The 14,173-nt window shown below is 37.0% G+C and overlaps 1 protein-coding gene across 4 annotated transcripts in view; it reads left to right on the forward strand.

The window, feature by feature from the left end:
• GRM5 (glutamate metabotropic receptor 5) overlaps nt 1-11,878 on the forward strand; it is a 132,046-nt gene extending 120,168 nt beyond the window's left edge. For 2 of the 4 annotated variants that reach the window (XM_053456556.1, XM_053456558.1), the window contains exons 8-10: nt 1,591-2,530; nt 4,649-4,702; nt 9,175-11,878. In XM_053456556.1, coding sequence (XP_053312531.1) covers nt 1,591-2,530; nt 4,649-4,702; nt 9,175-9,994 — 1,814 coding nt within the window. In that variant the 3' untranslated portion in view covers nt 9,995-11,878. The remainder of the gene's footprint in view (nt 1-1,590; nt 2,531-4,648; nt 4,703-9,174) is intronic. The other 2 variants (XM_053456560.1, XM_053456559.1) reach the window with 2 other exon arrangements.
• Nucleotides 11,879-14,173: the final 2,295 nt, after the last annotated feature.

Consider the following 14,173-nt stretch of genomic DNA (forward strand, 5'->3'; position numbering starts at 1 on the left):
AACATATTCAATGAAGGGGAAAATATAGATCTTCTCTTTGCTGAAATTTTATTATGGGACTTAAAAAGAGTAATGGATACTGACGGTTGTGAAATTGGTTGGAACCAGTGATGAATGCATAGCTCAAAGCCATCGGCATGGTGAATCCAGACTAGCTCCTTCAATCCGTCCTGTGTATTGCGAACAGACTGTGTCCTGTTGAAATTGGCTGGCAAAATCATTTTGGATATTTTCTGCTAGAAAAATGCCTGATCTCTTCTGTCAGGTCTGCCCAAGCTGATCAGAACGAAACAATTAAATATGTCTTCAGAGCCGAGATTAGTAAGTAAATGTTGCGTAATCATGACACTGAAGGAGAACGTGTATGGAAATGCAAGGCAGAGCAATGAAAGAATTGAGAGCTACAGAAGTGTGTATCAAAAGAGGGAATACATAAATATGTAATAGGAAATGGATGAAATGGCCAAAAATTACAACTATATCAGGTTTTATCTGTGTGTATTCTTATGAAGAACTGAGTTATGGTACTGTAGACAATTGGTTGTCCTTGCCATCATAATGTAGAAACATAGAACTTGACAACAGATAAGAACCATTCTCCCCGTTGTATTGCAGTCTATAGGAAGATTGCTGTTTACTTGTGATGGATTTATCCTCAAACGTTGAATGCAGCCCAGAAATTGATGTGGTTTGGGGTGGGGAGCTGGCAGTCCCACATTGATGCACCATCCAAACCATATGCAGCAGACGACACGTTCCCTGGGAACATTCCAGCCCAATCCTTCCGAATTTACCAGTATTTTCTCCTGTTCTTGTGTCTGTAATTTGTTGGACTTTCAGATTTAATTTTATTGGCATCATTATATAGAGAAGGAATAAATTGCATTGTGTTTGCATCCTCTTAAATATTAAATTGTTTCCACCATTAATATTATCTGCATTGACTTAACAAAGACTGCACATTCAAGTTATGATTTTAAGCTATATTGCATATTGAAATTCGGGTCAGAATGAGTAAACTTAGGCACTGTCTTGTTGTGTCCTGGTATAACAATCAGACATGAAGGTGGGGTTGCTGGATTCTAAATGGATGGAAGGGCGGGCTGGTGGATGATAACTGGAAAGAAGTTGGAGGCACTGGACAGAGCCAAGTGCCAACTCCACAGTCCTGAGATTAACACAGGGAGGGTTATTTCTTCTGTTCTAAAATAGCGTTTTGTGTTGCCAAAGGCTATTGGATCAGCCCTGTATTTGTTATTTTATATCTTATTGTAAAATTTCCATATATATGCATTAAACGGGGATCTCATTGATGCATCTGCAGCCAGACACAATGTTCTATGAAGCCCACCTGCGCACCAACCTCTGCTACCCCTGTTCCCTGTGATCTGAATTGGGGGGCAGGAGTTTTATGCCTCCATAGCAACAAACATCTTCTTATCAGTGGTTAGTCAGGGACACAAACCCTTCATGTTAAAAGGTTAAGGTAGGGAGAGAGAACATCGGCTGTGTAGGACTCATTTAGTTATGCTTCCGACCATAGTGTCCTGAAAATGTCAAAATAATGTCTTGCTCTCTTCTCTTAACCAGGCTGTGATCCAATCCCAGTGGAATATCTGAGATGGAGTGATCCTGAACCCATCGCAGCTGTGGTATTCTCGTGTCTGGGTCTCATGGCTACAATGTTTGTGATGGCTATATTTGTTTTATACCGTGATACTCCGGTCGTCAAGTCATCTAGTAGGGAGCTTTGTTATATCATCCTGGCTGGAATCTTCTTAGGTTACCTATGTACCTTCTGTCTTATTGCAAAACCCCAACGGATATACTGTTACCTTCAAAGAATTGGCATCGGCCTGTCCCCAGCCATGAGTTACTCTGCCCTCGTAACCAAAACCAACCGCATCGCAAGGATCCTGGCCGGGAGTAAGAAGAAAATATGCACCAAGAAACCACGGTTCATGAGCGCATGCGCACAACTGGTCATCGCTTTCATCTTAATTTGCATCCAGTTGGGAATAATTGTCGCCCTTTTCATTATGGAGCCACCCGATACTATGTTTGATTACCCGAGTATTCGAGAGGTCTACCTGATATGCAATACCAACAATTTGGGTGTTGTCACCCCACTTGGATATAATGGATTGCTGATCCTGAGCTGCACCTTTTATGCGTTTAAGACTAGAAATGTACCGGCTAACTTCAATGAAGCAAAGTATATCGCCTTCACAATGTATACCACCTGCATCATTTGGCTAGCCTTTGTGCCAATATATTTTGGAAGCAATTACAAAATAATTACCATGTGCTTCTCTGTGAGCTTAAGCGCCACAGTAGCACTTGGGTGTATGTTTGTGCCAAAGGTGTATATAATTCTCGCCAAGCCGGAGCGAAACGTCCGAAGTGCATTCACCACGTCCACCGTGGTCCGCATGCACGTGGGCGATGGAAAATCTTCTTCGGCCGCCAGTCGCTCGAGTAGCCTCATCAACCTGTGGAAAAGAAGGGGATCGTCTGGGGAAACCTTAAGGTAAATTAACTTCATATTTTTTTTTTCTTCTCTGAAAACCAAAATCGGGTTAATTTCCGTTGCAACGCCTGATTAAAATCAAAGATCTGATACACATGCACCAAAAAATATGGAATATAAGTAAATATGGAAGTTTCATCATATTCTGTAACTCTATTACAGTAGGGGAATGGTAAAAACATAACATTAACTTAGATAATATATTTAAATAACACATTTTAAACACATGATCTAATTAATTCCTATTAATTATGAAAATTTGTATATAATAATGAGTTATACTACATTGTATGTATTTGTATTTACGCAAATAATACATTTTAATATATTTTTTTTTTACTATTAATTCTCAAAGATATCTGACTAATAACTGCCACGCGGTTTCACCAACCATGAGCAGGATGGCTAATTGAATTTCAGTTAAGTTAAACAAAGGCAAGATTATTTTTGGGTTCACATATCCTGTAATTTTCTGTTGAATAATGTCGTCATAGTTTGGGGAACTGCCTATTGGGTATTTCATTGGCAAGAACAAATACCATTAAATACTGAATAACAAAGGGATTTGTTTATAGATTTTTTTTTTTTTTATTTAAGTATGCGTTATGGAGGGCTAGCTGTCACCCTTTTGTAGGAGAACCATGCCAGACCTGCCCCTTCATAATGCATAGTTGTGAGATCAATAGGTTATTTTACAGTTAAAAAAACAAACAAATTAATAGTAAATAATCCCAATAAACAATGGGCTATGAGCTGGCCTGTCCCAATCACATTGGAACCATCAATCTCCAGATTTAAGTCCAGAGCTTCTAATTTCTAGGGGGCCTAAACAATAAAATATTTTTCAATAAGATTTTGCCGGCCCAGAAGTAATGACATCAGATTACATCATATTGCATTTCGTTCTATGTGGTTATCTGTTTTTCCATTGTTTCCATAACGTTTGTTCATCTGCCCTTTCTCATCCCATTTTGTGTCCCTAAGTTTATAGTTTGTTTTTTTATTTTCCAGTCTTTGCCTCTTCTTCATCAGACCACCTATAGCAGATGTAAGTCTTGTTTGAACGAGTCATGCTTCGTCCTCATTGTATGTACTTTCATTACTGTTCATTTTTATTCTTGGAAATATCATTCTAAAAATCTATCGCATTTTGATAATCGATTTATTTTCAGTAATTAGTCTGCCCACACCATAACAAAGTTTTAGAAGTCCTAGTAGACCAGCCACCACTATATAATCATATGTTTCCCAATCACGTCTCACTGCTAACATGTTTTAACCCCTGAGATTTACCAATAAGGAATAAGGAGGAGTAAGAATTAAAGAAGTGAGCTTGGAACAAATTGTAGAATGATCATTCCCTAAAGGGCTCAATGAGGGAATGTAACATAATGCTGAACATAAGACCTAAATAGAGTTTAAGGTCTTATAACATATAGGACAATGGGCAGACTGGATGGACTCAACAGGTTTATCTGTTGTCAAATTGCTTGTTTTTAAGTAAAATGCGTACCCAGGGGTATAATAACCCCCTCTAAGAACCCTAAACCAATTACGCTGTTTGACGTAAACATAGAATAAAGACTAAGGGCAAACTGTGAAGGTTATGAGACTAAAATGTCAAATGTGTGAGATCCACTTGAACAAATTCAAAGTGCCTCCAAAACAGACCGGTGAGCTGCAGTAGTCCTGTGGGTCGGGAGAAAGAACTTTTGCCTGTAATCCAAAGAAAGTGACAGAGCCAGCCGGCGGCCGGCGGCCAATGACTGCCTTACGGGGACTCGAGTCTTGCAACCCAGAAGCGACCCAGTGGAAGCCCTCTCTGTATTTCATATATCCCCAAATCATTAGTGTAACAGTCACCTTCACCCATATATAATGTTTCACATATAGAACCATTTGTATTTTGTGTCCACGTATATATGTACATCATACATTCCACACGTTAGTGGTACAAGCCTTAGACTTCTTCATGCGTGCATCTTATGGTATCTTCTACAAAAACATGGTCAATAAATAAAGGAGAACAACATTATTTGAAACCGTTTTAACATCAATTTTTATGTTTCTTTTGTTATGTATTTTTTTTTTATTAATCCATCACCTTTTTTATTCCAGCATTTCATTTACTCCTGGGCCTACCCACAGCTATTGTCAGCAGCCAATCGGAATGTAAGACCTTGCTTTTAAATCGTAATCTCTGTTGTGTAGTGTTCACCGAGCGCAGGCAGTGGTTCTGACTTGGCTGCCTTTATGTGCTGTACGTCTGTATGCTTTTTGTCGTCTCAGCAATGACGATTGGCGTATGTGTAAAGAAGCAGAATTCCATAACGAGTAGGGATACGTTTTAACTAAACGAAACAAAAAAGAACTGTCAGGATAGAATAAAAGATCTGGATGTAAGGCAGGCGAGAGGGTTACTTATTGTGCAACGATGGCATCTAGAAGATGTTGGTGGGACTCATGTGTTCTAAAGTTGTGTCTACGAACAGAAGTCATATATAAATGAGGGCACCCCATGTAATCTTGGGTAACAATAAAAGAGACACATTTTGTGACGTGTGTGTCTCAGTCTTAGACAAGTCCAACTCGGCAAAAGTGTATTTTTGTTTGATTATAAAGCTCAGAAAGGAAGTAAATACTATCAATGAAATGAGAGGACAAAGAGGTCTTAGTCTTAGAATGTAAGGCAAGAAAGTAGAAGGTGGTGGACTAGTGGAGCAACCATTTGGCAAAAGGAGTACGGTAAGTACATTGGGGTAATAGGCAAAGGATAGGCAAAAGGCTGTCCTGGATATAAAATGAGATTAAGGACTAAAGTAAGGTTTGAGGTTTTTACAGGAGGTAGAAATGGGCAGAGAAGATGGGCCAGATGGTTCTTACGTGCAGATTACATGTTAATAAGCAGCAGAGGAAGGAAGAGAGGAAGGGTAATTACGTGGACAACGTGGTAACGATATCTAGAAATTTTACTGCCATTTGATGAGTGCGCAGATGACACTCGTGGAGTAATTACCATTGCCTGTGACACTAATTTGCAGTCATCAACCTATTTACACGGTGCTTCCAGAGTAAATATTATTATTAGGGATTAATAGAAAAACAGCTGCGATTACCGGTGCTAATCGCTTATATAACAATTACAACTTGGTTGGTCTCTCACCCTTAAATGGACAAAACCCGTTGTATTTTTTTAAAGGCATATTGTTTTATTATTGGTAGTATTATTAATACTTTTTATTATATTTATGTAGATAGTGCCAACAATTTCCACAGTTCTCCTTACAGCTCATTGATTCAAAGGGTCTGATCAAACTAGTATTATCAGACTAAGGAAAATCCCCGTCGGAAGTTTACAGTCTAGAGGATTTATTGATAGTTTACCTATTAGGGACTTAATATGTAAAGATGGTGAACTGGCTATTGAGTTAATTGGAGAAGCCATTGATGTTCCTTGGCTGACCAGGCATTTGCAGGAGAGCTCCTTCAACTCCTTGTCTAATATTTGGATAGCTGCATTATGAAGGGATAACCCCAGTGATGTCTTCCTGCATAAAGGGTTGAACTGACCCTGTATAATGCAGAAGTAATGTGGGTGAGTTAACAATACATTATACAGGGCCAGCTCAGCTTTCTTGCCTGACTCACTGGAGTTGGCCCTTCGAAATTCATATTGAAGGGGAGTTGAGCTGTTCCGTTTAAACATCCAACTATTAGACATCGATAATATCAAAATATGGTGTCAGCCATAGACGTGACCATTACAAAAGTTGGAGTTTGCAGGTGAGATGAAACTTTACCTCCGTGACTTTCCTATGCATTATAAGGTGCAGCCTTACCTGCAAGGGGGGCTCTGAGTCGGCCCTGTATAGTGCATATCAAAATCAGTGGCTTAGCTGTGCATTACCCTTTGACAACTCAGCCCGTTTCGCAGGAGAAGCTCAGCAGGGCTGGCCGAGCAGCCTTGACTGTGGACATAAGACTAAGTGAAATAGCTTCAGCCAAAAAAAGTGTTCCATTTTTAAATGTAATGATCACATTATAGTATTCAGTTTTAACAATAAATTTGAACCGGGGAAGGTAGATTACAAAAAAAAGGTGGGAATACCTTCTATCCAAATATTTAGTAGCTATTTTAATAATCTTATAGAAGCAACACATTTACTAGAATTAGTAAATAAGGATAAAATAAGGATATTGCCTTTTGGAATTAGATGTAACTTCTCAGAAGCAAGACTGAGGGTATATTCACTGGCCTTATTCTGCAACGTGATATTTTAAGATCCATCGTACAGTACCTAGACATCATCTTTGTTCTCTTCGTTTAGTGTTTGTTCGATCTAAGTTTGTCTTAATGTTACAATTTGTATGAAATTATAGATTGACAATATGCAACTTTCTGTGTAATTCTGTGCAAACTTGTGTTTCTAGTCCAACACTGTCAAGTATGGGTTACCTATGGTAAGTAAAAGGTTTGGCGGGGTTATTGTGTACCATAATGCGTTACAAGTTCTACGTCATTTACGGATGAGTGACTCAGGGGCCTGATTCAATGGCCCACCTAAACTTTAAATGATGGATTGGGAATAATAGCCTGTCTGAAATTAAATTCTCCACTATAGACACTAAATTTAAAATGCAACCATTAAAATTTATGGAAATCCCTGCCATTTAGTGGGATCCGTAGACAAATAGTACATGATAAATTGATACATTTTATATACAATCAAAAATCACATCTAGAAATTTGTGGAAAGGTCTTACCTAATTTATCGCGCTGTCAGCACATGCATAGAAGAGTTTAAACACACCTCAACTGCCAAATTAAATTAAATAGGTGCCAGCACTGCGAGAGGTTTTTTTGCAGCACTACAAGGGTTAATTGTAATCACCAGGTTAGATAACAGGGTTTTTTCTCTTAATTGTCTTCTGTGCTTCATACCAGCAATATGGTGTTAATCCCCATTGGTGAAGATCACATGAAAAGAATTCTGTTGCTCAACTTGTTACAATGTTGCATTGTTATGTTCCAGACGGATTCATTTGTCTGGGCTTTGGGTCAGCAGAATTCTGTCATTCATCATTGGTGAAACTCCTGCTTAACTTTGCGACATTGAGCTAAAATATTATTTTCGTGTGATTTTAACCAATGGCTATTTTTAGAATGCTGATGTCATATTAATACTATTTTTGCTTAATTGAATTAATTGAGTTTCGGCATTAGATGCACTAAAAGTGCACGTGTGGCCGAGCAATAAGCACTTGTTACTTGACTATATGCCCTAGAAGTTGAATCCCCTAAGAGTGACTATGGCTTTAGCATTTTGGTTTTTCCATAAGTTTGGATTTTTGATATGTCATTGAATCGGGCCCCATTTATCTCCAGGTTTTGGGCTACAATTCCCACAAAAAAATGGGAAATGCAGTTCAATACATTAGTCCAACCCTTCTATAGAGCCATTCATGATCTGACTATGATTGACATAGTCAATTCCGTCTTACATCCTATTCTGCTATTATAGTATGGATTTATTATTATTATTACTCTTTATCTATAACTAATTATTCAGTATTTTGCTTTCTTAACAGGTCCATCTGGGTTGTAGGGTCCATAGACCCCAGTGTGATTGTGATTTTTGTTCCATTTAATCTTAAAATCTCTGAAAATTCTAAGTTTTATATTTCAAATTAAATTCTCTTAAGCTACCCATCTAATACAGCTTTAGTAAAAGTGACTAAAACATGCATATGACTTTAACCAATGAAAGCCTATAATAAATAATAATGATATATATAATATAATAAATAAGGTTTTAATGGTAATTTAAAAAGTATATTGTAAATGGTGTATATCACTAAAAAAGCATAATAAAAGTATAATATTAATAAGCATAACATAATAAATATTCTATACTATTAACTTAACTGTACTATAAAAATATGTTTTATATAAAGATGTCGCTCTCCCCAATGTTAGCTTTTTTTGCAACATTATTGTATTGGTGTTAGGGCAGCTTATCACTGGGGGCTACGTGTATATTTATTAAAAGTTTAATGAAAATAGGAGACTATAGGGCAAACGCCAAGGAACATGTGGGGTATCGCCTAACATTTCAGCAATAAAGCCATTTTCATCTGAGAGCCAATTGCCTTTCTGGTCCATTATTAGCTTATTAGATTTCTTTTTTGTCTATTTTTACATTATTATTATTATTATTATTATTTTTCTTTTACATTATTGGAATGCTTTTAGGCAAATAAAGGACCTTAGATTTTATTACAAAATAGAGTATTTGACTACTATATATTTTATACTTTGTATTTGATGGCTTCTCATGGGGATTTGCCTTTGTTTTAATAAGCACTACATCACATACCTAGCAAAAAAACTGTCAAGGAGACGAACGATCATTAAAAAGAAAAATAACAACTTTTAGATTTTTTTAAAGTGCGTAATAAATATTTATTATATTGGGTGGTTTGTGGAACAACTTTATTCACCCTTCCCGTCCATATAACAGCTGGAAACAGAAATCACGGTCATGCTAAATAAAATAAACCGCCAATGTAAGAGAAATGAATGTTAAATAACAAAAAAGGCATAATAGAACTGTGTGATATGCTAATTATGTTCTTTTTTTCAGCTCTAATGGAAAATCTGTCACATGGGCACAAAACGAGAAGAGCAGCAGAGGTCAACATCTTTGGCAACGGCTTTCTGTCCATGTCAAGAAAAAGGATAATGTGAATCAAACTGCCGTCATCAAGCCCTTTTCAAAAGGAAGCACGGAAAACAGATATATCAGCACTTCGTTCCCCGACAGCAGTTCCAAAATGCTCTACGATGTCTCAGAATCGGAAGAACATTATCCGGTGCAGTACAGGCCGCAAACCCCTTCGCCAATCAGCACCGTAAGCCAGAGAGCGGCCTCGGCAAGCCGAACGGATGACGATATACCGTCTTTTCACTCGGACGCCGCCCAGCGCAGCGGCTCCTCGCAAGGCTCCTTGATGGATCAAATCAGTAACGTTGTGACCAGGTTCACGGCCAACATCAGCGAGTTAAATTCCATGATGCTCACGGCGAACACGCAAGGAACTATGGTGCCCACGCCTCTCTGTTCTTCCTATTTGATCCCACGAGAGATTCAGCTTCCAACAACCATGACCACCTTTGCGGAGATTCAACCGGCCCCTGCCATCGACTTTAACGGTGGGTCACTGTCTACCAGAAAGCCCTCTTCTGACAGCGTCAAAGATAGTGCTTCAGAGGCAACCATAGTGAAGCAAGATATTGAGGAGTTGGTAGCTTTAACTCCTCCATCTCCTTTTAGAGACTCCGTTGACTCAGAAGGCAGTTCCCCTAGCTCCCCCGTGTCAGCATCAGCTCTATGTATCCCGTCATCTCCCAAATATGACAGCGTGATTCTGAGAGACTACTCTCAGAGTTCCTCCTCATTGTGAATGTAATCCAAGATAACGTTTGATATCAACAACTATGATTACAGGTTGTGTGGGGGGGGGCACATATCTAAATAAAAGAGCCCCCCTAATGTTAGCAACCAATGTCAAATACTTCTAGGCAGCGCCAGATTAGAAATCCCATTGTTAACGTTTAGAGCAGATGTTATTTTAGTGGCCTTAAGAGATACGGTCTTTAAGAAACACTGCTTATGCGCGAAGGGTTGATATGGAGCCTAGGCGTATTATTTAGGGCATAAAAGGATGATTCAAGTGCTTTGATTTTAGATTAAAGAGCTCTGTTTTTACACATGTGTGAGCAGAACGGATTGTAATCACCTGTAAATTCTATTGTTTGTTTACTTTGGTTTTTTTCCCAGAAGTGAACCTTGATCTTTTATCAAGATTAGAAGACCAAACATGAATGTACACACTTTCTAAAAGACTCAGATATTCTGGGACCAAATGGCAGGCATTTTTCTATGAAGAGACTAACAAAAAACAAAAAAAAAAGGCAGTAATACTACAAATAACTATCAAACGATCCGAATGCGTATCGCTTGCCTGATACACGGCGCGACTAGCTGAGGCTCTGCAGTAAGTGACTGTACTTTCTAGGGCTTATATCGCAACATTGTCTATGAAGATGTCTTTTTTTTTTGTAATTATCGATCATTCATTTACTTGGAATCGGTTATTCATGGTTGAAAAAAAAAACAACAAAAAAAAAACGGGACTTGGATTTGTTAACAAGAGAATTTGCTGTCTATTTCACCGTGTTGCCGACAATACCGAAGTAGCAAAAAAAAATATTTTTCGGAGTACTGTTTTGTATTTTTCCCTTAAAAAGGGGCAAATTGTTTTGGTGAATATAATATTTTTAGCAACATTGTTTAATTGAGGTGTAACTGCATCCCTGTGGTTCAATTGCTTTTTTTTTTTTTTTTATTGTTTTTTGCATTGGTTATTTTTTAAGAAAATAAATATTTGTGTCCGATTGTTTTTTTTTTTTTTTGCATGTAAAAAAAAAATGCATAAAAAATAATAAAAACTGATTTATTGTTGTCAAAAATCTTAATTTCGTGACGTTAGCCAATGATTTCAGTCTGTTTGGCTACATGTACATGATAACCTTAAACTGTGATTGAATTAGATTTTTCGAAGCAATACAGAATTTGACTTTTTTTTTTCCCCTTAGTACATGAAAATTTCAAATCATACAAACTATTAGTTACGGGCATTTCATAAATACACATTTCAACAAATCTGCGCAGCTTGCGAGGCTATTTTGGAGAGATACAAGTGCTGCATTTCATTGTGTACATAAAATTATATATTCTCCTAGTTACCATCACCATATAATAAGTGAGTACTGTTCTGAGGTGCCAAAAATACTTCTAAAAAGGTTAGTGCAGAAGATTTATGTGTAGCCTTAAAAAAATGCTGGCCTTACAAGAAGGATCGGTTGATAATATGAAACCGTATGTATTGTGTTATTGGAAATATTGATTATATATATTTAGGTTTGTGAAACATTTATTTTGGAAATATATGTTACTGATAATTATATACATGGGGTATATACTGATTGCATATGTTGTTGCCCCCCCCCAAAAAAAAAAATCAGCTTGGATTTTCATTCATTTACAAATTCCTTGACCTATCTATTGGCTTTGAAAGGATACCTAGGTGGTCATTTATAAAGTCGTTGCAGGTGTGAACTATCCAAAGTGGGGAATCTCATGTAAAAGTTACCCCCCCCAAAAAAAATCTAAAAAAATTACCTGAAAAATATGTCATGGTATCACATCACTGATGTAGAGAATACTAGATTTTCACTGCCAAGTTTTATCTACCTGCTGTTACTGGATAAAATATAATAATTAATATTTTAATTCATGTTTTCCTTTGTATTCCAAATACCCTTCCCTAATTTTATTAAATTAGCTTTTACGTATTCCTCTGATGGGAATAATAAAACGCCAAACCTCAGGATATCCAGGCATAAATATTGAATTGTTTTTTATTAAAAATATTTCACCTCCGTTCAAGCCACGATACATACACACAGGCATACATTGTGTCCTCATCTACATGCCACTGCCTTGAATTTTTAAAGTGCATTGGAAACATTGCACTTTTTTTGAATTCAGATTGTTTTAAGATATGCCCATATTGACATGATATATATATCATTTTATATAATATTAAAAAAAATACATTATATATATTGGTTTAAATTAAAATTATTTTATTTCTGCTATAGCTGGGAATATATAGTCAACGGTGATTGGTGACAGTAGAAACTTTATAACTTTTCTAAAAAAAAAAATAGCAATAAATATATCTTACTTTGTAATAAAGATTAAGATTTCATCTAGACATTAAGATAGTGTTGAGTAGTTGCTCATTAAAGCAGGAAGTGGAAAAAAAATATTTCTCTGCATAGTTTAGAAATCTAAATTTTAATTGCAATTACTCCTGGCCAATAATGAAACAAAACAAACATTCTTTTGATTTGAAAGAATAAAAATGATGTTAACAGTAAATAATGTGATAAAAAAAAAATATCTGAATATGGAAACATTTAAGGGCACTTTGATGTAAATTTATGAAATTGTCACATTTTTATAATATAATATAGTTATAGTATTGCATTATATCTATGAAATTCCATATTACATTTTTTTGCACATCTCAGAGCTCTGTGTGCATTTAAAAGCTGCGTAGCATAGGGTAGTGAGTTATAGTAAGGGCTTTTTTAATGTCCTTCTACCATTCATTTATAATTGCTTGCTATATATTTATATATTCATTATGCATACATTCTTCCTGCTTAAAGAAAAAAACAAGACATAAAATACCACAGTGTATTACTTCATGGCAAAGCTTCCTAAAGTTTATATATATATATATATATATATATATACACACACACACCTACTTTACACATTTCTTTCCTTCAACTAAAAGGAAACATAGCCTAAATTATTTCAATTGTTTGAAGTCCAGTTAACCCGTTTCAACTATTCAGAACAGTGGCCTCAAAGAGCAGTACGTAGGCCCTGCATCAGGGGAGGCCTGGTACCTGTCAGCCAAGTGGGCAAACCCAGCCAAATACCAGGTAAAATGTGTCCCACAGCATATACAACTGATGATATACTCATTGTGCCATATCTCGTCCTGCGGCTGCCCCATATATATTCACCAAGAGGGACTGCACAGAAAAATTCGTATAAAAGCACAGACAGGACCCAGTACTAATGTAACTACTGCCAAAACCTTAAATAAACAGTAGGTATCCTAGTGGCTACATGAGGTATTGCAAGTAACAAACAGAACAAGGACTCTGGGGCAGGCTCAAAAGCTTTTAAAACAGAGTAGCCCGGCAAATGTCCTTCCCTCCACCTTACCAATTCTTACCGCTCCCCATTTTCTAGGGCGTTTCAAACATTGCCTATATAATTTGGGTGCTATAAGTAATGGATTTAGGGCTAGTGTTCTTTATAATGCATTTTCTAACGAAGTAGTTAGCATAACAACGCAGATGATAAGCACAACTATACAAACATTTACTGTACTGAACAAACTCAATGCCAATCCGACACGGCGTGTAGTTAAGGCCCTTTACTATTCTCTAACAATTCATCTGTGTTCCGGCACATATATACATTATTGTATATATATATATTACATTCCCATTTTCTGTATCATGGACACCTGGACATCATACCATGCCTAGTGGTTGTACCTGGAGTATTAACAGGATTGCCCCCGCCTTATAGAAACGATATAAATCAATGTGACATGTGGCACTTTATCCCTCATGGTTTCCCTATGGGGTTTTTTATAAAAGAAAACAGCAGAAAAAAAGTAGCAGCAGAAGGAAGTAGAAGTATAAATTGTTTTACGTGCTAAATCGTAGCCATAAGGGCTATCCGCGAGGGTAAACGCCAATAAAATAATGTATTTTACATAATAAGGAGACTACAAAGTCACTCTTTATAGACGGTGATTGGAAGCATGGCTCACCATGCTGTTGATGTAGGCACAGGGTTTGAGGGATTGTAGCTGGGGCTCATGGGGTTTGGGACTGGTCCCTTAAACATCCCTTGAGATGCCTGAGGTCACTCAAAATGAAAAAATAAATAAATCTGGAATTCATCCGATTTTAATCAGATC

Source organism: Spea bombifrons, chromosome 2 (genome assembly GCF_027358695.1).
Source record: "Spea bombifrons isolate aSpeBom1 chromosome 2, aSpeBom1.2.pri, whole genome shotgun sequence".
Taxonomy (NCBI): Eukaryota; Metazoa; Chordata; class Amphibia; order Anura; family Pelobatidae; genus Spea; species Spea bombifrons.